Source organism: Populus nigra, chromosome 1 (assembly GCF_951802175.1).
Source record: "Populus nigra chromosome 1, ddPopNigr1.1, whole genome shotgun sequence".
Taxonomy (NCBI): Eukaryota; Viridiplantae; Streptophyta; class Magnoliopsida; order Malpighiales; family Salicaceae; genus Populus; species Populus nigra.
Window position 1 is genome coordinate 13,384,177 of NC_084852.1, and position 27,414 is coordinate 13,411,590.

At 27.8% G+C, this 27,414-nt stretch overlaps 1 protein-coding gene across 1 annotated transcript; it reads left to right on the forward strand.

Annotated features, from left to right (window-relative positions):
* The first annotated feature begins 20,812 nt into the window (after positions 1-20,812).
* Positions 20,813-27,122, forward strand: LOC133685689 (endoglucanase 11-like). Its single transcript, XM_062106923.1, has 5 exons — positions 20,813-21,082; positions 21,272-21,484; positions 21,646-21,846; positions 22,044-22,298; positions 26,375-27,122. The coding sequence occupies exons 1-5, from the start codon at positions 20,849-20,851 to the stop codon at positions 27,026-27,028; spliced, it is 1,557 nt and encodes a 518-aa protein (XP_061962907.1). The 5' UTR covers positions 20,813-20,848; the 3' UTR covers positions 27,029-27,122.
* The last annotated feature ends 292 nt before the right edge of the window (positions 27,123-27,414 follow it).

A 27,414-nucleotide genomic window follows, 5' to 3' on the forward strand; every position in this document is an offset into this window, starting at 1 on the left:
TTCTACTTGGTTTCTAGTGAGGCCAGGATAAGTTTTCTATTCAGAATGTGTTTGTGAGTGTGATAGTGGTTATTTATCAAAATGTTTTTTTTGCTCTGAAATGCATTAAAAAATACTTATTCATTTTTTATTAATAATATTTTTATATAAGCACATCAAAATGATTCAAAAATATAAATTTTTTAATTTTAAGCAAAAACAAAACTTCAAATTTTTGAAAAACATCGTTCCAAACACGTTCCAAAACGACCTCTTAACTAGTAATGCCATGCCATGTCGTTACAGATGTTAGGAGAATTAATGAAAAATAAATAAGGCAAAAAAATGCAACAATTATTAAAAAAAATAAAAATAATTTTAACTAAAAGTAAATATGAAAAGAGTAAGGGTTTAGATGAAACCTGAGATTATGGCACATGGTAGTGCTATCCATAGAGAGAAAACGCCCCCTCTACTCAAGGACACTTCAAATATAATACGCATCTCTCCTAAGATACAACAATTCATTAGAATTTTTGAATGCTACAAAACTTTTCTAAACCTTAATCACCCATAATGCTCATTTAAGTTAAAAGGATAAATAAAAAATAATTGTAGTGGAACTTGAAAGAATTAAGAAATTAATGTTTTTTTTTAAAATATGTGTGAGAATAGTTTAAAATAGGAAAGTTCTTTTTATTCTTAAAAATCTTTAATAATATGAATGCACATGCCATATATATATATATATATATATATATATATATATATATATATATTTGTTACTAATCTTATTTAAAACAATTAAATATGATAAATTAATGATAACCAATTAATACCATTAAGACATAAAATAGTTATAGTAATTAATTATAACGGCTATAATAATTATTACTAATGGTTATCATTAGAGGTAAATTTAAATTAAAATTGTAACATTCCCCCACATGATTTAAAATTATTAATATGTATATTGAATAATTTAAGTGAGCAATTAATGTTGTGTAATAGGTGTTAGGTACCTTTAGGGTTTGAACCTACATTTAATGTAAATAAGTCATAACTTGAAGAAGCATAGTAACTAGAATGTTTTGAACTAGATTCTTTGGACCAAGTATAAACTTACCACACACACACAACATTGGGTGATTTTAAGGTTCTATAAATATTGTGTTTTTTACAGTCATGCACACGTATCTTGTCACATGAGTGTCTTTAAATAGTTGCTCAAGCTCTTATAGTAGCAACCCAATTACCACACTCCCTTAAAGATGTTTTGTGACCAACATCCCGCAAAACAATTTGCCTTTGGATTCATTTAGAGATTAATTCTTTCTAATCATCATAATAAAGAGCACATCATCATAAAAATAGGACTTAGGACCATTCCGCAAAATATATATGTAATATTTATCCTCTCTCAAATCACCAAATAGTTTTGTTTTTACCTGTTGAACTTCATTCATGGGCTTGCCACTCATTTATAGATAGGTTTCCACTGTTTATGAGTAATTTAAGGGGTTTAGTCTCATTTTCCTCGATGATTGAATAACTTGTTGGCAAGCCAAACCTTTAATGAATGAATCCACTATATTATTTTCAATCCTGACAATATCCAAAGAAATAATTTCATAAGATATCAAATGTCTAACGGATTTATGTCTAATGATCATATGTCTTTTTTTTTTCATTAAAACTTTTACTCTTAGCCTTAACTATAATAGCTTGGCCATCACAATGTAATGGTGATATGTATATGGTATGTCAATTAAATTTTTTTTAAGCCACCCAGTTTCTGAATAAGCAGCATCTAATGTAACCAATTTTACTTTCATGGTAGAATGAGTACTCATAGTTTATTTAACAAATATCCCAACAAACTATATTATCACATAAAGTAAACACGCGCTCTCTAGTAGACTTTGTTTCTTTTGAATTAGAAATCCAATGAGCATCAATAAATCCCTTTATTATAGGAGGGAAGCTAGAATAATGAAATGCATAATCAATAATACATTTTGAAATTTAAAAATTCTTTCTGAAGCACTTCAATGTGAAACATTTAGATTATATGTATATCTACATAATCTACCAACTGCATATGCTATATCAAGTCTAATATGATTTGCTAAATGCAATAAAGATCCAATAATTTAAGAATATGTATATTGAGACACACTTTTACCATTATTTTTTCTTAATTTAGTAGAAGGTTCAAAAAAACTATATATTGTAGACACATCCAAATAATTAAAACTTTTTAATATTTTTTCAATGTAATGTGATTGAGTCAAAGAAAATTCATTATTTTTTACATAATTTAATTCCCAAAATTAATAGAACCGAGATCCTTTATATTAAAATGTTTAGACAAGAGAGATTTAGTAATATTTATAACTTGAATCTTACTACCAAGTATCATAATGTCATCAATATACAAACATAATATCACAATCATTTTCAATTTGTTTAAAATAAACACATTTATTAGCTGCATGACTTCATCAATTTTTTTGTGCTATTGTGTGGAGCTTGTTTTAAATCATAAAGAGATTTTACAAGCTTGTGAACTTTCTTTTCTTGACCAGGTATTACAAAACCATTTAAAAAAGTCATTTTAACATCCATTTGATGGGTTTCTAATTTATAGAAAGAAGCTAAAGAAACCAAAATTCTAATTGTAATGATTTTAGAAACTAGAGTATATGTGTAAAAAAAGTCTACTCCTTCTTGTTTAAATCCCTTAGCAACTAACCTAGCTTTAAATTTTCTATCGAACCATCAGTTTTTAATTTCTTTCTAAAAATCCATTTATAACCTGTTATTTTACAACCTTGTCGCAAATTAGTCAAAAACCAAGTTTTGTTAGAAATTAATGAATCCATTTCACCTTTTATAGCTTCTTTTAAAAAAAAAGCTTCAAAAGATGTCATAGCTTCATTATATGTTTTCGGTACAGTTTCATGTAAAAAGGTATAAAATTAGCACCAAGATCTTTTGCTCTTATACACACAACACACACACACACACACACACACACACACACACACACACACATTTTCTAACATGATCATTAACAATGTCTATTTTAGGAAAAAAAAAACCCTTCAATAATAGGTTTAGACAACTTATTTTTCATTGGAAAAATATTTTCAAAGAAAATTACACCATTTGACTCAATATTAATATTATTTAGGATTTCAAGAATATCAGAATTTATAACTAAACATCTACAAGTAGTGTTATTCAAAGAATATCCAGCAAATGCATAATCTATAGTTTTAAGTCCTATTTTTCTTTTCTTAGTAATATGAATATTTATTTTTGCGAAACACCCTCACACTTTAAAATACTTTAAAGAATGTTTTATTCTTTCAAAATTCATATGGAGTTTTATCTAAATTTTTATAAGGAACTTTATTAAGAATATAATAAGCAAATTATAAAGCTTAACCCTATAAATTATTATGCAAACTTGAACTAATTAACATTGCATTAACCATATTCATTAAAGTTTTATTTTTTCTTTTCATTGACTTATTATAATGTAGTGAATAAGGAGGTGTTACTTGATGTATAATACCATGTAGTTCTAAAAATTCATTAATTTTATTAAAAGTATACTTGTCGCTTCTATCATATCATAAACTATTTATTTTTCTTTATAATTGATTTTCTAATTCTGCTTTAAAAATTTTAAACTTATCAAATTATTCACTTTTAGAGTTAGTCAAATAAACATAACAATATCTTGAAAAATCATCAATAAAAGTTATAAAATATCTTTTACCTCCATGAGTCAAGATATTATTGCTATCATAAATACCATTATGTATTAACTCCAATAAATTTATTTTCTTCTCTATTGAATTAAAAGTCTTTCTAGGTTATTTAGCTTGTACACAAATTTCAAAATTTTTATTTATTAATATATGACTTAGGTATTAAATCTAAATGTATCATTCTTTTAATAGTGTTAAAGTTAACATGCCCAAGTCTATCATGCCGTGGGTCACAACATTCAACATTTGCAATAGATAAAGATAAAAAAATGCAAAGTAGCATTAGAAAAAGGCATTAAACTTAGTTTATAAAGACCATTCAGCAAATGAGATTTTCCAACATAAGAACCAAACCTGCTTATAGTTATAACTATTTCATTAGATCCTAGAACAAGGGTAAATCCATTTTGATCTAATAAAGATGTAGTAACTAAATTTTTTCTAGAATCAGGAACATGAAAGACTCCGTCCAAAGTAAGAATTTTTCTGGATAACAACTCCAACTTTATTGGGCCTTCTCCTATGACTTAAGTTACAATCTCATTCGCTATACCCACAGTTCGTGTGCTTGATACCTGATAATAAAATGAGAAAAATCTTTTATTAACACACCCATGAACATTAATCAGAGAATCCAACCACCAATCATTTGAGTTAAAAAATCATATTTAACTTGGGGCTAGAAATAAAGTACATATGAGTTGGGGAACAAGAGCTAGCCCTTAAAGTTACAACATTGGCTTCTGGTTTAAAAGACTCTTGAGGTCCTAAGCAATATGATTGTTGCAATCCTTAGCAATATGATTGTATTTACTATAAACATAACATTTCACACCCTTTTTCTGATTCATATAGTTACTTTTAGGTCTATTATAATAATAATTATTATTATTATTATTATTATTATTATTATTATTAAATCTTTTTTTTACCTTTTTTTTTAAAGTCTTAGGCCTGGGTTTGAAAGAACCCTCAACAACAACATGTGCCTTAACATGAAAAATAGATTTTTGTTGGTGTGATGCATACTGTTTTTCCTTAATCCTTAAATCAACAAGTAAGTCATCAAAAAAAAAGTTTTCAAGTTTTTGTTGTAAACCTCTAGCAAAATAAAACCAAAAGGATGGTAATTTGTTAATAAAAGAATAAACAAGAATCAATTGATTAAGTTTCAATCCCTTAATTTTCATGTCGTAAATAATATTTTCAAACACATGGATTTGATCAGAAACACTTTTTCCATCAACTACTTGAAAATTAAGCTATTTTTCAATTGAATATTTTTTAAGACCTTTTTCTTTTGTACCATAGTTATATTCAAGTTCTTCCCATGATTTAAAAGCAATTTTAGTATAACAAAATACATAATAAATATTATCAGATAAAGCATTTAAAATTTTACCACAACATAAAATATTTTTATCCTTAGAGTAAACTATACCGCTAGAGGAAGATGCACCGCTTAGAAACAACTACAAAAGTTGATATTTCAGTATTTTTTTTTCAGTACTTTTATTTTTATCACCATTTATAATAACAAAAAAGGCCTAATTCAGTAAACCATAATTTCATTTGTTGTTGCCAACAAAGAAAGTTTTGACTAGAAAACTTTCGGATTTACTAGATAAGGAATTTATAATGTCCATAGCAAAAATCAAGCAAACAAATCAATCTTAAAAAAAAAAAGGAAAGTAACCAAGTGAAAACTTTTCTCTCTAATATTGTTGGGAGAATTAATGAAAAATAAATAAGGCAAACAAATGCAACAATTATTACTTGACGTAACTTAGTATTGAAAACAATAATAAAAATAATTTTAACGAAAAGTAAATATGAGAAGAGTAAGGGTTTAGATGAAGCCCGAGATTGTGGCTCATGGTAGTGCTATCCTTAGAGGGAAAATGCTCGCTCTGCTCTACTTAAGGACACTTAAAATTTAATGTGCATCTATCCCAAGATACAACAATCCATTGGAATTTTTGGATGCAACAAAAACTCTGCAAACTTTAATCACCTTTGATGCTCACTTAAATTAAAAAGGACACATAAAAAATAACTACAGTAGAACTTGGGAGAATTAAGAAAGGAATGTTTAAAAAAAATATGAGAGAATAGTTTAAAATAGAAAAGTGTCTTTTGTTCCTAAGAATGTCTAATAATATGAATTGCCCTGTGTGTGCTAGTTACAAATCACATTTAAAATAATTAAATGTGATAAGTTAATGATAACCAATTAATACCATTAAAACATAAAACAATTATAGGAATTAATTATAATAGTTATAGTAATTAATTATAATAGTTATAATAATAATTATTAATAGTTATCATTAAAGGTAAATTTTAAATTAAAATTGTAACAAAAGACATTATAGCAAGTTGACGCGTTTTCCTTTTCGAAACCTGAAGAGAAGATTATTATTTATAGGAATAACTACAAACCACCTTAACCTATATACTCGTAAGTCCCAATTGGTCTTACGAATTATATTATATATAAAAAAGCTAGAGAAAATCAATGTTTTATTATGAATGCAGATTTATTGTAGTTTGGAATGAAACAATGTAATATATAATTTACCTTACTCAATAAAAATCAATTATATGTCTATTGGAGGTAATATAATCTTTTTGTATTGTATATTAGTTATTATCAAATTAATTGATGATAGCTTGATTTTTTCATTATACAACCTTTTTGTAATGTATATTAGTCATTATTAGATTAATCGATGATAGCTTGATTATTTTATATTTTTAAAGTATAATAAAATGACTAAATTACTCTTGAAAAAGAATTATAAAACTTGTTTCTAGGGGCTATTTTTGAATTTTCACTTTAAACATAGTAAAATAACTAAATTATCTTTAAAAGCAAAATTTATGTAATTGGTGTCCAATAGCTTATTCATATTTTCATCTTGGTTTTATGTTATAATGTTGACTAAGAGGCAATTTGATATTGTATTAAATATAAATATTTATTAAAAATTAAAACTGGATGGCGCATACATCGAGTCATTCGCTCTGCTATTTTCAGGCAACACGTGCAACAAATTATGGTGACGGCCTCTTATTATGGGGTTGGAATCGTCTTGGCGGACCAACCCTCTCCAGACGGTGCATGTAGCTTACTAACATCTGGTTCATTTTTTCTTTTTTTTGCCCTTATTTTCTCTCTCATTCTCAATTTCAACACCTAACCGTCTAGATTTTCATAGCAACCATTCGATTTTTTTTCCTTTGAATTTGGTCCCTGTTTTTTTGATTACTATTTGTTTTATTTTAAATAATTTATAAAATTAGAATATTTTTCAATTTCAACCTCTTTCAATATTTTTTTAATCTATCAGGTTTGATTCTCATTCTTTTAATTGCTCTTTGTTTTATTTAATATAGTTTTCAAAATTGATTTTTTTTTGATTTCATCATTCTTCATCTGTTTTTCCTATCAAACATGATTCTCATTCTTTTAATTTCTGTTTGTTTTGTTTTGAATTCTTTTTTGAATTGATTTTTTTTCAATTCCATCCCTCAACATTTGATTTCATTATATTTTTATGTCAGGTTTGGTTCTCATTCTTTAGATTGCTATTTATTTTGTTTTGAATATTTTTTATGTAAATTCTCTTTTTCATTTTCATCCCTCAACATTTAATTAATTAGAATTTTGTTGATTGGAAATTTGGCTTCATGAATTTTTTGGGTTTACCTTCTATGAGATAATCCCAACCTTAGAACCTGGGTCATGAGTTTGGAAGGTTAGCTCAGGTTGATTTAATTTTTTTTATATAATTTTTTTTTAATTTCATCCTTTTATATTGGGTTTTTCGGGTATTGGTCTTTGTTATTATTATTTTTTTCTGTGGGGCTATCTTGATCTTATGTGTTGGGTCGTGAAATTTGGTGAGGTAACTCAGGTTGACTCGAGCCAATTTTTTTTTGTTCGATTTATCTACATTCATTGCTTATTTTTTTTAATCATATTATTATATTAAGCAAACTTATTGGATAGAGTCACGTCAATGACCTGACTCTTGAATTTTTCTTGCTTTAAAAATACTACCATCACTTGAATATCTTTTTTTTTTACATTACATAGTGTTTTACTATTCATATAAACAACTAAGCACTTTAATATTTGTTTTTCACTTCAGTCCTTTTAAATTTTTTTTTCATTAGAATTATTTTTTTTTGTGATTTAATCATTTTACAACCTAATTCCATGATACAATGTTTTATATTGTGGTAACGGAAAAAAATTAAAAGAAAGATGTCAGCAATGTAAAACATGAAGAACATGTGTGGTCAAGCCCAATTGTTCAATATTTTTTTATTTTGATCCTAGAAATCATTTTATTCATTTTTCAGTCTCTGAAGAAGAAAGAGAAAGTTTTTGGTTATCAAGATTTTGGTAACAAAAAAATGATGATCTTAGTGTCAACATGTTACTTTTAATTAAAAGGTTTAATAGTGGTGATTTGTGCCTTTCATCTTGTTGTTAAAATTAGAAAGTTTTGTGATTTCAGGTTGTTTTTTTGTTTCTAAACGAGTTTTGACTATTTTAAGGCTATAAAAGCATTTATTGAGGTTTATAGGGTTATTCCTAGGTGTTTTGAGGTGAAAATGATTAAATATAGGTTTTGTTTTCAAAAGTTGGAAACCTGATTGTTCAGCAACTTGAAATGTCTGGAAACACTAGACAAATAAAAGACAGATTATCTTCCATCCAATATATTGCTCTATCTTTCAGCGTATCACGTGCAATCAAAATAGTAAAATGTTATATTATTATGATTTAAAGTATATGACTTGGAACAAAAAATTGAAAATAGAACATTATTATTTTCTTGTAAAATATTTACTACTTTCCTTTTTTCATCTTCTTAATATGTAAATATGTATATTGCATATTTAGTTACAATATTTACTACTTTATATGTCAATATATAAATTTTACCTTTAAATATAACATAAATTTTATAAATAAAGTGACCCAGAATAAAGGGTAAATTAATATAACCTTGCTGAAGTATTCTGAAATTATGGTGGCCATATCAAATTTGAAATTAAAAAAAAAACAATCCTTCACTTTACATACCTCTTTTTATATCCAAATGTTCTGAATTACTATTTAGAAAAGATCATTAAATTAATAACCTAAAAGATTAGATAAAAAAAAGGCATTGTTATTGTCGTGAGGCAACGTCAAACGACTCGCTAAATGCCTCATGAGAGGTATTGGGAAAGGAAAGGTTTTTGGGTATAATCATAAAATTATGATTATAAAATTCAAGATTCGCCACCTAGTATTATGGTTATTAGAAAACCTATGGTGTGCGAGAGTCTGGGTAAGGGATTAGTTGTGCAAGGGAAAGACACATCACTCTTAGTTCACCCTACCTAAAATAAGCTGCATTGTTTTTTGATTGTTTTTATAAGTCAAGTTTCTATTTGTTGGTCTCGACTAAGGTTCAAGGTAGATCTCCCTTCATGAAGAAGTCTCTACCTTGTCAATTTAAGTCCTAAACATTCTAAGGTCTAAATTTTAACATTGTATTTATTTTGCATTTTGTATCATTAATATTTGAAGGTGTGCTCTACTGTGTAGTTTTACACCTCCAAATATTAAAGTCTAAAGTTAAACCCTAAAACTTTAAATATAAAGTGAACAAAATGAGTGGTAAATGATTTTTTTTATATTTAGGTCAAACTCTAATGGATAATTATAAACTAGTTTTGATATAATTTAAAAAAAACAAGAAAATGCAATTTCTTTTGTGTTTTATGAGAATATGTTTGGAAAACTTTTAGCATTCAGCCGTATGAATGAAAACAAAAATATTTTTTTGTTTTTTTTTAAACAGGAATTTAATTTACTTTTTTTTTCAAAAAAAATTAAGAAAATTTTTGTAGAAAACCGAATATTTTAATACCAAATCTATATCTTACGGTGAAAATATATAGCTAGTACTGTGCAAAATTGTTGGAAAAACATGCGAGAAAATCACAAATATTTTGAAATAACCCTTGGAATTGTTTTGGAATTTTTTGTTTTTTTAATTCTTATTATTATTAAATATAAGTTGGGCTGGACTTGGCCTAACCATACGGACTGGGTCGAAACGGATCCAACCCGGCCCAATCGGGTTGGGTCAACAGGCGGCCCAACATACTCCTTTTCTCTTTTTTTTGGGCTGGGTTGGGCTAAAATGGGTTCAGCCTAGGCCCACATGGTTGGTGGCCCCGCCCACCACCATGTTAATTCTAATTTATTCCATGCATGCAAAACGAATTCTTAGGGTATTACCTGCAGGGGGTAGAAGAAAAAGGAGAAGAAGAGAGAAGGGGGATTACCTGACATGGAAGGAGTGATCGGTTGCTCTTACTATCAACTGGTGGTAGAGGTGTAGGTGGAGACACCAACGACTAATGCTGGTGAAGTTAATGTTGTTGGGATGCAAGAAGAAGAAGTACCTTACAGTGAAGAGCGATAAGCTTGTGGTGGCTACTTGTGACGTGAGATGGTCAGCTGCTGGTCGAGCTAGCGATTTATGGTGGAGTTGGTGGTAAGATAATTTGTAGCTGAGATGGCAGGGAGAGAAGAGAGAGAGAGAGAGAGAGAGTTGTCGCCTAAAAAATAAGAGAGATGATTTTTTTTATCAACTTTGCACTCGGTTTTCTCCTCCCTCGAGCCATTAAATCCACTTGTATTTATAAGGGAAAAAAAAAGGACATTTTTTCTTTAATGGTGTCAAATCTTAGCCCTTAATTCAACCCGAAAGAATTGTTGCAGAAAGGGTTGGTTGGGTTGGCCACTTTGAAGCGATGCCACAACCGCTCTGGTGTCAATCGACAAGAAATGACCACATTGGGGTGTATTCAAATGTCAAGTCATCATTTGCTTGTAAGTTCTGTCAAATTTGGTGGACAGGTAAAAAAAATAAATTCCTTGAAAAGAAGGTCACTCGAGCAACCTTTTCAGCTAAAATGATAAAGAAGACGAATAATCACTAGACGACGCGTCGTATGGTCCCTTTTTTTTTTTACTATAAAACAACTTTGTTTTTGAGATTTAGGGTTTTAATTTAGGAATTTGGTCACATATCAATTTCATCCTTCATATTTTAATTTATTTTAATTGCACCCCTAATTGACCCTTAACTTCTAATTTTATGCAAGTTTACCCTTGTCGAATTTCAATATCAATCCTGAATTTTATTGTCTTTTTCACATTAGTCCTTGATCTTAGATTTATGCAATTTGACTCTCAATTGACCATTAAACTTTTAATTTTCTTCAATTTCATCCCTAATTTCAATTAATTGAGTCGCTATAGTTCGTCACCTTTTGCAAAATGATCATTTGTTGTGAATTTCATCAATTTAGCCCTTAATTGACTCCAAAACTTTGATTTTTTTGTAATTTTACTCCTGATTTGAACCAATTGACTTGATAAAAATTAAATTTAGTCTCCTAAATTTTCAATCTTCTCAATTAAGCTCAAGTTGGGCTCTCAAACTTAATTTTCCACGAATTATCCCCCTAATAAAATTAATTTGGCCTATTTAAAGTATAATTAAGTCATTGCACATAATTAAATCCTTCAAATGGACCTAAATTAATTCTTAAACATAACTAAACTTTTAATTTGGCCCATGATTAAATCAAATTGACCTAGTAAAAATCTCATTATGTTCTTGGACTTAATTTTTATGCAGATTCATCCAATAATAATGTAACTTGACCTTAAATCTACATTGTCTCTCTAATTTTGAATAAATAGGGTACAATTAGGCTACAGATTCCATCTAAAATTGCAACTTGATTTTTTCTACATTTGAAATCATCTCAGGTTACTTTTGTCAAAATGTCAATCTTCTTACTACTATTATTTTATTATTTTATTTTATTTAATATTGAAAAGAAAAAAGATGAATTTGGGGAATAACCTAGAAACGAGTTATGACAATTATTTTTAGTACATGAACAATATTAATTTCATTATTTTGTTTTTTTTTCAGTTTGGTTTTTAATATTCTTTCTCTAATTTTTAAAATCCCTTTAATTTAACTATTGTTTTTTTTAAATAGTAATTAAAATTACTTTAGATATAATAGATAGTATCTATTAGATCTTTTTTATTTTTGGATATTTTTTGTAATTTTATGATATGTCAAAAGAGTTATTATTATTTATCAAAACATAAACTAATAGTCGACTTTTTCTTGTTCTTATTTTTTTTATTAGTTTATTTGACATGATAATAAGAATGTATCAAACAATCTCTAACTTAAATATATACAATTAAAAAAAATAGTAAACACGTAAGATTTATTTATGAATTAACCAAACCAAATTTCTCATTTAGACCTTTTGTTAGTCATATTATTAATATAGTTACAAAACATGGAATGGAAACCTAATTTTTGTGTCGATCAATTGACTTTTCTTTTTGTTAATTTGATACTTTTATATTAAATTGATTTAGGATTGAGCTTTATGATCTGTTTTGGTTGGCTAGGTATGGGGTCTTCATGGTGTTGAGAAACAAATCCGAAGCTTGGTTAATGCTCAATTTGGCAAAATCAAAGTCAATCTTGTTGGGTTTTTTCCCAATTGAATCCTTCCACATTTTTTTTTGTCATTTGATTTTGTTTTGGTCACTTGACCCTTTTTTTTCAATTTAATTCTTTTACATTACATTAAGTTGATTTAGGGTTGAGATTGGTAATTTGTTTCAATTGGCTTGGTATGGGATCCTCACGGTGTCGAGAAACAAATCTAATACTTGGTTCATACTCGATTTGAAAAAATCAAATTCAATTTTGTTAATTTTATTTCTAATTGAATCCTTTTATGGTCAATGTAATGAGTTAATGGTGAAATTTGCAATAGAAAAAAAATTCAAAGAAATAGAGATAAAATAGAAAAACAGGGAAATCATATGGCCAATCTAAAATTCACACAAAAGGTCATTTAAGTCCAAAAAGTTACTTTGTTTATTTTTCAATCATTAGGCTGAGTGAAAAGAGAGAATCTCATTGATAAATGACAAAAGAAAAGAGAAAGTTGTTGGTTGCCCACAATCTAAAAACTAAAACAATGTCAACGATCTATATTTATTCTAATTCTTTTAGTATTTTTATCAAATCAAGAACTCATGACAAAGCAATATGTTTTTTTTAAATATATATTATAAGAAAAGGAGGAATTATACTAGATTTTTTCTCAATGGAATTTAGATTATTTCTTTTCTTACTAAATTTTGTTTATTATTGTATAATTAAATAAAAAAAATTAAAGAGCTCCCCGCAACATGAGATCATATAATTTAATATGCATCTTTATCTCAACTTCCCATTTCAATCTTTGGTTGGAATCAAAATAATTCTTTATCATTTATTGAGACGTATAATTCTTGATTTCTTTTATTGAATGCATATATTAACTTTTTAATTTATAGTTATTCATTTTTATTGTAATTTTTGTAATTATTTTTTTGCTAATACTCAAGGCATAACAATCCCTCTCTCCTAAAAGAATTTCATGAGATTTCTAATCCTCCAAATCATATGGATTAGTATTAAAGGTTGGATAATTATATGGATTGTGCTTTATAACAATCCAACCTTAAAGAGTTTATCTAACCCTATAAAAAGATACGATCTTCAGGTAATCTTCATATAAATCCTAAACGATGCTAGATTTTCTAATACGATCCTTGAAATTCTTAAAAAAATTTAAAAATATTGTTTCACTGCATTTATATATTACAAAAATCTTAATAGTGGCAGTGAAGCTATCATTAAACAATTAAGGTTGTTGATTTTATGTTTTGGTTGTTATTGGCATTAGTTATGAATTAAGTTTACATGTAAATTATTTTTCTAAAAAATATTTTTTTCTCTCATAAATTCAAAAAAGATAATTTCTGGCTACTTTTTTAGGCATATCTAAATGGAATTTTCTAAATCTAACCAAAATTTTTCATATAACGGTATTGCAAGCCTATTTAATAACACTTGCTCTTATCAAGCAAATATATGAAATGTGAATTCCATGTAAAAGTTATTAGGCATGCCATCAAACATTTCTCATCCTTTAAGCATCATATTCATACTTTGATAAGCATTACTTGAGTTTTTGAAATTTGTTTTCTAAAAAGTATAATGTTCTTTATTCATTGAGTTGTATCTTTTACTGTGAAAGTAGTTTTTGTATTTTTTTGTCCAGTTCTTATTATTGATTTTAAAATTAAAAAATATTTATTTAAAAGTATTATTTGACATTATGTTTTCATCCACAATGAGGAATATAATGGTAAATTATTCTAAATCTTTTAAATTGATTAGATTTCCAAACATGTCATGTAAATTCTAGGATACGATTCTTATTTCTAAAAGAAAACACTTTATTTTTTCAATTCTATTAAATCCTTTAATAGTATAGTTTTTCCAAGGATAATATCAAGATGCCCAAAATAAGAGACCAAATGATTTGATCTCCTAAATGATGATGAGTAGTGCATATTCAGGTTATGATCCCACCTAAACCCTCTATTTTTTCTATTTGGTTAAGCTTATTGATGCATAATTGTCCCTTAAATTACTAATTTGAGATTTGAAGAAACGTTTGCAACTTCACCTAACAAAAACCATGCCTTGAAGAACAAAAGTTATATGTAATTGCTCACCCTATCCAACGTCTATAACGAGATGCATATAAGAAGTATAAATCACAATGAAGTTGATCAATCCTTTGAAGAATTTACAAGTTCAATCAAGAACTTAGTATGAGAATCACTTAATGACACAAAGAGAATATATATATATATTCTACCGCAAATTTGACAAAGTTTTGTCTATATTTTCAATACCAAGTTCTCAACCCAACAATCTCACAACCTGCAAACAATAATTTTAATACTTGTCCTATTATTCGAGACTCCCATAACTTAATCATCACCGAGACAATTTGTTATTTAGTTGATTTAAAAGGAACTAAAAGTATTAGTAAGGAATTGACCCTCCCCGACTTATTTATTCAATTAAACATGCTTTTGTACAATTAAATTTACAATGACTATTTGATTATGCTGTGTATTACTATTATCAATAGAAAGTTTATGTTTTCGAGGCAAAAATTGGTATGTTATGTAATTAAATGCATAGACGAAAAACATGTAGTATGTTGTGAAGGGTGATTGACCACAACAACAATATTAGCAAATTGAGGAACTAGTTATCTGATAATGGGGCTAGTGTTTACTGATGTATCATGTTGAGGAACTAGTTACTCGGTAATGAGGCTGAGTCAACCTAGGTTCATGTTGAAAAATAAAATTGAAAACAAAATTCAACTAAAAAAATGAGTCGATCCAATCCAGGTTAACATCTCGAACCTAAGTCATGAGACCGAGATAATCTCATAGAAAATAAATTGAAACAAATTATAAAATTTAATTCTCAATCAACCCAATAATAAAATTTGAAATTAAAAAAAATCAACTATAAAAGAAAAAACAAATTGAGTCAACCGGCCTAACCTACGACCTAGATTATAAGATCATGATAACCCATATAAAGAAAATACAAAAAAAAAAATCATGAAGCACAATTCCTAATCAACCCAAGGTTGAAAGATTAAATTGAAAAAAAATCAAATAAAAAAGATTAAAAAAATAACCTGAATCAACTTAGGTTAACCTTCCAAACTCGGGTCAGAAGATTAAGATAACTTCATAGAAAGGAAATTTTTTTTATAAAGTCTAATTTCCAGTCAAAAAAATATTGAATGATGAAATTGAAAAAAAAATCATTTGAAAAATGAACAAAAAAATTCAAGTGTCAACTTAGCTAACCCGCAAAAGTCTCATTTTTGGTCACGAGACCGTAATAACCTCATAGAAAGAAAATAAAAAAACTATTATAAATATAAATTCTCAATCAACTCAATGTTAAAAGATGAAGTTGAGAAAAATATTAATAAAAAATAAAAAAAATGACTCGAGTCAACACAGTTAATCCATAATACACATGACCTAAGTTATGAAACTGAGAAGTCTGAGATATCTCCATAGAAAGCAAGTACAAAAAAATTATAAAGTCCAATAGCCAATAAACTCAATGTTGGAAGATAAAATTAAGAAAAATAAGTTTAAAATTAAAAAATTAAAAAATAAATAAATCATGAATCTTAATTCTCAATCAACCCAATATTGAAAAATTAAAATAAAATAAATTACTCAAGTCAACGCAGGTTAACCTGTCAAACCCGGGTTAAGAGGTCGAAATAACTCCATAGAAAAAAAATGAATTTTTTTTATAAAGTTCAATTCTCAGTCAACCCAATATTAAAGGATGAAATTCATAAAAAAAAACTATTCAATTAAAAAATATGACAAAAAAAAAACTCTAATCAACTTAGCAAACCCGCAAAACTTTTGATTTTTGTCACGAGACCATCATAACCCCATAGAAAGCAAATAAAAAAATAATTATGAAATCAAATTTCCAATCAACTCAATGTTGAAGAATGAAGTTAAAAAAATTAATAAAAAAAATAAAAGAATAACCCGAGTTAACACAACTAATCTGAAAAACTTGCGACCCGGATCATGAGACCGAAATATCTCCATAAGAAAACAAATAAAAAATTATAAAATTTAATATCTATTAAACTTAATGTTAGATGATGAAATTAAAAAAAATAAAAAAGTAAAAAAAAATTTAAAGACCAAAGTGAAATAGACGATGGCATTTCAATGTTTATTGCAAATAAGAAATTTTAGTATTGTAGTATATGTTAATTTTTACATGCAGTACTTGTAATAAATATGCCGTCCATTTATTTAATAATATTTCTCAGATTGAAGAATGTTTATATTGCAATCACTTTGTAAATATCTGAAAAAGCCACTTAACCGAACCCTAATATGATTGGTATAGGTGTCAATATGAGTTCATTATTTATTTTCATGCAGTACTTGAGGACAGTTTTTTTTTTTCCGTATGAGTTAAAGGTATAATGCATTGTTTAATATTATTGCCAAAGTTTTCCTAATTGAAATGGAGTTCATTATTTATTTTCATCCCTTTTTTTTTTCAACCTCAATATTTTCAAGCGAACTTCACTTATGCCAATGGTAGAGTGAGCATTGTGCGGGAGAAAGCTAGATATTTTCAACCGGTCAATTAATTCGTTGATGCAAATCCTAGGATGTATTTGGAATTGAAATAGTAGTACTAGTTTAAAGTATTTTTTATTTATAAAAATATTAAAATAATATTTTTTATTTTTTAAAAATTATTTTTGATATTAATGTACATTAAAATAATCTGAAAATATATATAAAAAAAATTTAACAAAAAAAATTTAAAATTTAAAAAACACGATTTATACTATATTTCTAAATAAAATCTAAATCAATTGCAGTTCATAGAAAGCCAATTCCTATCTAATTTAATTTAATTCTAATTTGGGTTAAATAGTTTGGGTTAAAAATTAGACTAGCTGGCTACTATATTAGCTCGTCTTGTAGCTAAACAAGGTTTAGAAATCGTTTGGGAACGCGTGCAAATCACGTTCTCAAAAAAATCAATTTTTTTGCTATAATTTAATATGATTTGTATGTTTTGGATCATTTTGATGTGCTAATATCAAAAATAATTTTTAAAAACTAAAAAAAATTATTAACATATATTTCACCATAAAAAATTATTTAAAAAACAACCGCTACCACATTTAAAAAAATTTCACCTTTACCCTCGGCAGCTAACTAGTAACCTTCTACCTATCCAATTTTCAATGGTTACGCATGGTTGGTTCGATTACGACGCCGTACAATAAACAAGATTTACGGCGCACAATCCATGCCTCGAGAAATTTTGGTGGGTACATCTTTTGCTTCCTACTTGTGCGAGGTAGCCTATCTTGTAGATTCATGAGCGTTTGTCATGACATCTAGAAGTTGCGTGGGGAGCTGGTTGAGCTTCAAAGTGATTAATCGGGGTCGACATTATTGGACGACGTTTGTATTTATTAAAATTTAATGTATATTAGATGATATTATTTTTAAATATTAAAATAGTAATATATTGAATAAAATATTATTTTAAAAAATATTAAAATAACTATATATTGAATTAATTTAAATTAATCTGTATTAATTTATTAAAAACATAACTCGAATTAACTCGTGTTAACTTATTAAACTGCAACTTGAGTTACGAGACTTTGATAATCAAATAGAAAACAAATCAACATAAATTATAAAACTCAATTCTTAATGAATCCAATATTGAAGGACAAAAAATATTCAAATAGAAAACAAAATAAAAAAAATCACTTGAATTAATTTGAGTTAACTTTCCAAACTCATTATCTAAATTATAAGATTAGAATAATTTTAAAGAATAAAATTGTAAAACAAAAATAAATGAAAAATAGAAGTATATTGGATTGTCAAGGAAGAAATTAAAAATAAAAAAAAGACAAATAAAAAGTAAAAGCAAAGTATTGTTCCGGTGTACAATGCTTTTTCTGAATAGGTGAAGTGTAACAATTTTTTTTAGTTTGGGTTAAATGTAATTAATGGAAAGAGATAAAAAGAATATATATAAAAAAAGAGCTAAAGCATTGATGGGTTAGGCCCACGTTTATGACCTTAATAAAAAAACCCATGCTTGGTGTTTTTATTCTTCTCTTAGCAATACACATTGCATTCTCCCCTCTCTTTTTTTTTTTTATTAAAAAAAAAGTGATATTCCACTATCTGAACTGTCTAATAATATAAATCTCGCAAAAACACTTTAATCACTCTAAAAAATAAAAATTAATCAAATTAAAAAATATAAATAGATCTCAATCTACTTTCCCTAGTATATTTAGAAGTATATACCACTTGCATTAAATTCTTCTCAAGAAGAGAAATCATCAATACAAATATCATCTTTTTCCATGTTCAAATTGTGGTTGACTAATAATTTTTTTTATTTTACCTTTTTGTGGTAACTTTTTTTTTTGTTCCTCAAACCGGATGATTGAAAAAGACGTAATAAACTTTTAGAACAAAATTAAAATTATAATTTTAAGATTGATTATATATTTTCTCTTTGTCTTGCATTGTGCTCCTCACTTTTTATTATTTTTTCTACTAAAATTTTAAAATTTATCTCATAGAATTATGTCGTAGAGGACATTAATAAAAAAAAAAAATAATATAAGGATATAACATGAGAGGAGTTTTGTTGTTCACATAAACAACGAAGTTACTTTCAACTCTTTTAGAATATAGTTAATATCTAGTTATTAATTAATTAAATTTTATATATTCTCATATTTTAATATTAAAAAAAAATATTTCGAAACATTCAAATAAATTTTCAATTGCAATTTTGTTGGACTACTAATTTTTTCCAATATATTTAAAATTAAAAAATTAAAATAAGAGGAAAAAAAAAACTCTCAAGCCCATGGGTCAACCTCCACCATCTAAATCTAATTTAGGATATCAAAACAAAAGTCCAAGATGACTCATCTAAACTTATCCAACCCAACCCCATTGCCAGATCTAATTGAAATCATATAAGATAACGACTCAATTAATACAGCATACATTATTGTATGATTAGGGATATCTAGATTTATGGGCCCCCGTTTTATGCTATAGGCTGAAAAACAATTTGGGCAGCACATGCATACTTTAAAGAAGTAAAAGAAACGAACTCATGGCATGGACCAAGTAAAAGAAACCATCTCAGTTTCAAAGCAACTCAATATTAAAAAATAAAAATTAAAAATATTAAATTAAAATAATAATTCTAAAAAATCCCTAGCCAACATAAGCTAATACTCCAACACCAAATCAACAATACAAGTTATGGAACCAAAATAAACAAATATATAGGAAATTAAGGAAAATCATAAAGCCTAATATAAAAAAACTGAAAAAAATAATAATTTCTAACTAATCTAATATTGAAATATAAAATAAAAAACAATCTAAGAAATTTATCAAAGTAAATTTAATAAAAAACGACAAATAAAAAGACCCAATATAACTTGAGTCATTTTTAAAATTTATAAAAAAATCTATAGAAAGCAAATAGATAAAAATAGTATAGCCCACTATCCAATTGAGTAAATAATGAAACTAAAAAAACTTGGTTTTTTTTTTAAATAAATAAAAAACCAAGCAATCTCGATCAAAACTCTTAAACCTAAGTTAATCTCTAAAACTTGCAAGATGTGAAATCCTAGACCTGAGCTAAATAAAAAAGCTAAATTTCCAACTGATTTAATGTTAAAGGATAAAATTGAAAAAAAAATTATTTTAAAAGAAAGCATCAAAGTGAAAAAAATAGCAATGAAAAGAATAATAATCATATTTAATATGATAATGAGACTATAAAATAAAAATTAATTTAAAATATTATCTCAAATAAAATAAATATCAATTAAAAAAATAAAAACTAAATTTGAAGGATGAAAAATATTTAATATTTTTTCAAATACAAAAATGTTTCCGAGTCAACTTAATATTAACAAAAAAAAAAATCATAATGAAAAGATAAAAAAAATAATTTCTGAAAGATTGTTTAGTAGATTCATCCTTTATTTTTATTTTTATTTTTATTTCATTTTATTTTATGAGCAACTAATAATTTTAGTGTGGAATAAAAGAGATAAAAAACTAATATGTCTACATATAATTTGAAAATAATAATTAAATCATGGCAAAAAAAAAATGTCTTGTCCCGTTGGTTCAAAAGCTTATAATTGAAAAGCAAATTTTCATTACACGATTACAATAAATAGTGTTTTACGAGTATCTGTACAATAATTCCACAAGTATATTTAGTTTATATATATATATATATGTTAAGGCTGAAATTATGGGCTTATCCGAATCAAATCCATGTTTGATTTTCTTGAAGGCTTGGCCCATCCAAAGCGAGATGCTTATCCAATTAAATATATTTGACTAAAATAGGGAGATGAAACAAATGTCTCTACTCTAGGACTATAATCTCGCGCGCGGGCACATATACGTCGATAGTTGGAGTGAGAGACGCAAGGGCCAAATGGAGAAGGCAAATAAGCAACACAAAGTGCTTAGACACTTGAAGTTTACTCGGCTCTGCACTTGGCTGCTCTCTTTCTTTGCCATTTTCCCCTTACGCCAATCTTTCAACTATGGTGAAGCTCTCTCAAAAAGTCTCCTCTATTTCGAATCGCAACGTTCTGGGCGGTTACCATACAATCAAAGAGTCGTTTGGCGATACCATTCAGGCCTCACCGATGGGCTAGAACAAGGAGTAAAGTCACAATCAATAACTATCGCTTCCATATCCTTATATTCATACTAGCTAGAGCATATATTTTTCTTACAGGGTTCTTTTCTTCTTTCTCCCTTTTGGTACTGGATGCAGTGTGTTTCATATATATATGTCCATGCATTTCATTTTGGAAACCTAATTTGTTCCGATATGTATACATGGTGTCAGGTGGACTTGGTTGGAGGTTACTATGATGCTGGGGACAACGTCAAATTCGGTCTGCCGATGGCATTCACTATAACAATGCTATCATGGTCTGTTATTGAATATAGCGAGCAGATTTCCGGTGCCGGAGAGTATGAACACGCGCTAGAGGCAATCAAATGGGGAACAGATTATTTCATCAAAGCTCATACTCACCCCCATGTCTTATGGGCTGAGGTAAGTAGTTCAAGCATTTGAAGTTGGAAAGGGGAGAAAAGACCCGTAAAATAAAGCACGAATCAATTACTCTATCTGATCCAGAATTAATACACACATATGTATGTATGTTACTCCAGTACTAGCTAGTTTTAGACCAAACAAAATCGAAAATTTTTCAGGTGGGAGATGGTGACACCGATCATTACTGTTGGCAGCGGCCGGAGGACATGACAACGTCGAGGCAAGCCTACAAGGTTGACGAGAACAACCCGGGATCAGACATAGCAGGGGAGACCGCGGCAGCAATGGCGGCAGCGTCTATTGTGTTTAGGAAAACAAACCCACACTACTCCCACCTACTATTGCACCATGCAGAACAAGTAAGTTAATTAATTAGGTTTGTTCTGCATGGTAGGTGCACTGCACTGTACACCAAAATCACTAAGAAATGAATTTTATTTAAAGGTGTTAGAGTTACCAAACTTGTAGAATGCGTTTAACTAATTTTAGTTGTATTGTATATAAAAAAAAAGGGTAAAATAATGATGATTAAAAGTGGGCTTGGGTTGTCTTGCAGTTGTTTGTGTTTGGTGACAAGTACAGAGGGAAATATGATGAGAGTGTTAAGGTGGCGAAGGGGCACTACACGTCGGTGAGTGGGTACATGGACGAGTTGTTATGGGCAGGTTTATGGCTATACAAGGCCACCGGCGACGAAGGTTATTTGAATTACGTGATAGAGAATGCTCATGTTTTTGGTGGAATCACTTGGGCCATCACCGAATTTAGCTGGGATGTCAAGTATGCCGGTGTTCAACTCATCGCTTCAATGGTATAGATATGCCTCTCCATCTCTTTCTTTCTTTCTCTCATTTACACTTACAACATGCTGCTTATGCAAGCTAAATTCCATTACTCATATATCAAAAATATTAATCGGTAATATTAGTCTTATTAATTTTTAATAATTAAGAAAAATACGTGTAAAAAAAATACATATTTCATTCCGATAAAAAAATTGTATGTAATTTCATCGGTAAAATTACATAGCATTAATAAAATATCATCGGTAATTCTATTGGTGAGTTAATAGTTACAGTGATATTTGCAGTAATTCTTTTCCAGTTCTCTCTAAAATATACCATTAGACTTATTCTATCGATAAGTTAACAGTGCAGTGATATTTAAAGTAATTTTTTTTAACTTTCTGGAATATATCGATGAATTTATTTAATTAGTAAGTTAACAATAATAATAATATTTTCAGTAATTCTTTTCAAATTCTATAAAATATACCTATATACAAAAATTATTGATAAACAACAAAATTTAGAGTTAATGCTTGTGGTGGATTCGTGTACTCTTATATATATATATATATATAAACAACCTTTTATTCTTGGATGCCATTTTGTTTTTCTTATTTTTTTTATTATTTTATTACCAATTCAAATAGTACATTTTACAAAAACAAATCATAGTATATAAGTTTCTAAAAGTAAAATAACGACTCCAAAAAATGTATTTTTTCTCATCTTTTCTAATTTTTGTTACATTCAATTCAATTTGTGCTATATTCCAAAAAAAAAAAAAATAGATGACATCATTTTTATCTTCTCTTATGCATTTTCAATTTTTAATTTTCATTTGGTTTTTAATTAAAATCAGATTTATTGGATAATTGTTGGATATAACACGTGTCACAATCTTGTATATTTAACAAGCCAACGTCGTTGGTCACCTACCGTAATGTAAGATATAATGTGGATCAAAATTAAGCATACAATAATTATATTAGTATAAACTAGACAATTGGTATGTCCTATAACATAGGTGGGTTAAGTCTTTTTTTAATATAAATAAAAGATAGTTAGATGATGCCAACATTTTTAAATAAGCAAGAAAAAAAAAAGAGGTTCATTTATTAACTTGATTAAGTTCAATAAACTCAGTTAACTTAATAATATGATTATAAAAAAAAACATCGATAATTAAAAAAACAAACAAAAAAAGCAGTAATTAACTATAAAAAATAGTTGTTAATATTATACTCGGGAGAAGAAGAGGAAAAAGTTTATTAGAGATTCACCAACGCTTTACAATGAACATCGATTGCCCCATTACTAAAAAGAGCTCACAAAGGAGGTTTTACAGCCACTGTGAAAGGCTGCGCAACGACATTAAGAGAGGCAACATGCGCCATTAGAGCAATGACTCAAAAAACAAATCAAACAAAATATCATGAAGTGATCATATTATGTTTATATTTAATCAATTAATTTAATTTAATTTAATTCTTAAACAATTGTTTTTAAAATAAAGCTAAATTGAATTAAGAATGCCAAATAAAAAGACTTGAGATAACCAGGTTATTTTTAAAATTAGTGAAAAATCTTATAGAAAATAAATAAATAAAAATAACATAGCTTAATCTTCAATTAATTAAATAAATATCGAATGATGAAATTGAAAAACCATGAGGTTAAAAAGGGGGGGGGGGAGCAAGCAAACTCGGATGAATTTTCTAAACCTACGTTAATCTTCCAAACTCACAACCTATGAAATTCTAGACTCGGGCACAATCAATAAGCTCAATTCCTAACCAATTTAATATTAAGGGATGAAATTTAAAAAAATAATTTAAAAATATTAACAAAGTAAAAACATAGTAATAAAAAAATAAAAATCAAATTTGATAGGAAAAAAAATTCAAGAAGATGAAATCATAAAATGAACTCAACTTTTAAAATTATCTCAAATAAAAAAAACAATCAAAATAATATAAATCAAATATGATAAATGAAAAAAATTGAAAGAGTCTGAAAAAAAAAATAGTAATCAAAAGAAGATCGACTAAATTTAAAGAAAAAACAAATTGAATGGTTGCTTTGAAAATTTAGATGGTTAGGTATGAAAATTGAAGAGAAGAGATAAAAGAAGGAAAAAAATGAAAATGTTATTGGCGCCAAACTAAAAGTTAGCAAGCCACATTCACTATCTAGAGATAAAGAGGCCATTAAGATAATTCAAATGTCGTCTCGAAAGTTACCATTTAGCAGCCAAACGCTCTCTCAAGAGCAGCCCAAATAGTGCTGGCATAACCCGCATACTAGACAATTTTGATTTTTAAATAATATTTTATATTTTTTTGAAATACCAAATTTTTTCTTGGTCAACTTAAATATAACAAAAAAACTCATGTGAAAAATACCAAAAAAACCTAGACACTAGTGAAAGAATTTGGTTTTTTTTTTAATAATTTAATCACTTTATAATGTTTTAGAAAAGTAAAAATTTAAAAAGGCCTTGGATTGGATGCTAGTAAAATTTTACTTTTTAAGGATAATTTAATTATTTTATTATGTGATAAAAATATGGAAAAATCATGTTAATTATAATTAATTTAATAATAACTAATAAACCTTACTAAATTATATTATTACCCTGACAACCAATTCAATGTTTTTTTTTAATTAGAATGGTAAAATCGTTATTACATTTTCCAACCTATGCTGTCTTGTGATGTACAGTCGATCCCTTTTAGTTTCTTCAAACACATGTAAACATAAAATAAAAAAAATGAAGGACCCATTAACAGACAAATTCAGTGGTCCCATTTACAGTTTCTGTGGATTGATAATCAAAACGTCACCGATTAGTTCATTATAGGAAGAATACTACTAGATGAAACCCTATCGACACTCCTAATAATTAATTAGCATTACGGTTAAGAAAAAAAAATAAAAAACCAATTAAATTGAGAAATCTAAAAAAAATAATTAAAAAAACCAAACCGTGAAAAAAATTGATTAAACTGATTAAAATTTTAAAAAAACCGATCAGTTCAGTTTGGTTTCGGTTTTATAAGCCTGAAACTGAAAAAACCGAACCGAAAAAAACCGAGCCAAACTGAAAAAACCGAGTCACAAACAAAAAAAATGAGCCAAACGAAAAAACTGAGCCAAACAAAAAAATGAGTCAAGCGAAAAAACTAAGCCAAACCGGTTTGAACCGGTTTTGTCCAAAAAAACCGAACCGAACCGAAATCGGTTAAACCGACCGGTTTCGGTTTTTTTATAAAACAATTTTGATTTGATTATTTTTTTGATAAAAACCGAACCAAACCGAAAATGATCACTTCTAATTAGCATTGCTAAAAACTTAAAACATTAACCACATCCAATCTTGAATGCTATTCTAATTAATTCCTTGACCCAAATTTTTTGTATACTAAAATATTGATAATCTAAACTATTCTTAGCTCAAAACATATATATTTTACATTATACTTATTCAATCGGAACTTGCATATTCATTGATTAATATTGGTTAAAATGAATTAAGAGAAAATAAATTATTATAAAAAGAAGAAACAATACTTCAACTATTATACTATCAATAAACTTTTAAATAATTTAAGTAGCTTTGATAATGATTAATCTAGCATTTAGACAATTATCTTGCTCTTTTTTTTTTCTAGTTTTACTTAAAAAAATGCAATTTATCTCTTAAATTAAAGTTTATAATATAAACTTTAATTAGTTTAAACAAAAAAAACAAAAAAAAAACAAATATATTATAAGAAATTTGATACAAATATTTTGGTGTGAAAATTATCTTATTTTCTCTGTCTTGCTTCATTAAAGTTTATTTTTATTTTTTATATGAATAGATGGCACAAGGGAATTATTTTATTTTATAACTTCCGCACATGATTAGCTAATAATCGAGTCCTTTTCTTACATGATGATGTATACGTGTCAAAAATCAATCTCTCATCCTAGAATCCCCGAAAATTCTATGACAATTATATAAAGATTATAATTTAATCTTTGTTTTATTTATTTATTTATGATTTTATGAGTATTTCTAGTTGATAATCTGAATTTCTTCATATTATCTTTGCAGCTGCTAGCCGGAAAAAGCCACAGAAAACACCAACACATCCTTAAAGAATACCGTTCCAGGGCAGAGTACTACCTCTGTGCTTGCCTTAACAAAAATAACGTGACTAACGTGCAACGGACCCCAGGCGGCTTACTTTACATTCGCCAATGGAACAACATGCAATATGTATCAACTGCAGCATTTCTTCTCACGATTTACTCCGACCATCTTCAAGCCTCTAATCAACGGCTGCAATGCGATCAAGGTACACTGGACCCGTCAGATATCTTCAAGTTTGCCAAATCACAAGTTGATTACATGTTAGGTTACAATCCAATGGGGATGAGCTACTTAGTCGGATATGGTGCAAAGTACCCTGAAAGGGTTCACCACAGAGGAGCATCTATTGAATCATATAAAGGGCAAAAGGATTTCATTGGATGCATGCAGGGATATGATATCGGGTACAGTCGACAAGGTCCGAATCCTAATGTTCTCACCGGAGCTTTGGTCGGTGGTCCTGACACGAAGGATCAGTTCAGGGATGAAAGGGAAAACTACATGCAAACTGAGGCCTGCACGTATAACACTGCGACTCTTGTAGGAGTTTTTGCTAAATTGCACTGGCTGGAAAAGGATTATTTGTCTGCTAATCCATCATTATTAATTTGCTAACAGAAGATAATTGTATAATTGCTCTTTCATTAAATAAAAGAGAACCACATGAAGCTTTTGGCTGTCATCCATGGAGATGGCAGTCTTAAATTTAGATTGAAGGTTCGCATGATAGTTGAGATAACGATATGGTCCCAAAATGCCAAATGGGTTGTTTTAAGCTTTTAAATATAATGAACAATGATTGTCATGTTTCAGGAAATCTAAAATACCTGATCTTAGACCTCTTTGATGGGTTGAGAAAATGATAGTGATGCATGGTGCATCCAAATTCTGCGTCAAAGAAAGCACCGGAAGTTTGTGGTGTTATGATTTTTAAGTTTTCTAAAACACATACAAGTAGCAAAAATAATAAATTTAATTTTCATTGTTGTGCATGATTGCGA

Bases quoted from the DNA above. Each gene is read 5' to 3' on its own strand.
- LOC133685689 (XM_062106923.1), top strand. From the start codon at position 20,849: ATGGAGAAGGCAAATAAGCAACACAAAGTGCTTAGACACTTGAAGTTT. The intron at 21,083-21,271 runs GTAAAGTCACAA...ACATGGTGTCAG, and splicing joins CCGATGGGCTAGAACAAGGA to GTGGACTTGGTTGGAGGTTA. The intron at 22,299-26,374 runs GTATAGATATGC...TTATCTTTGCAG, and splicing joins TTCAACTCATCGCTTCAATG to CTGCTAGCCGGAAAAAGCCA.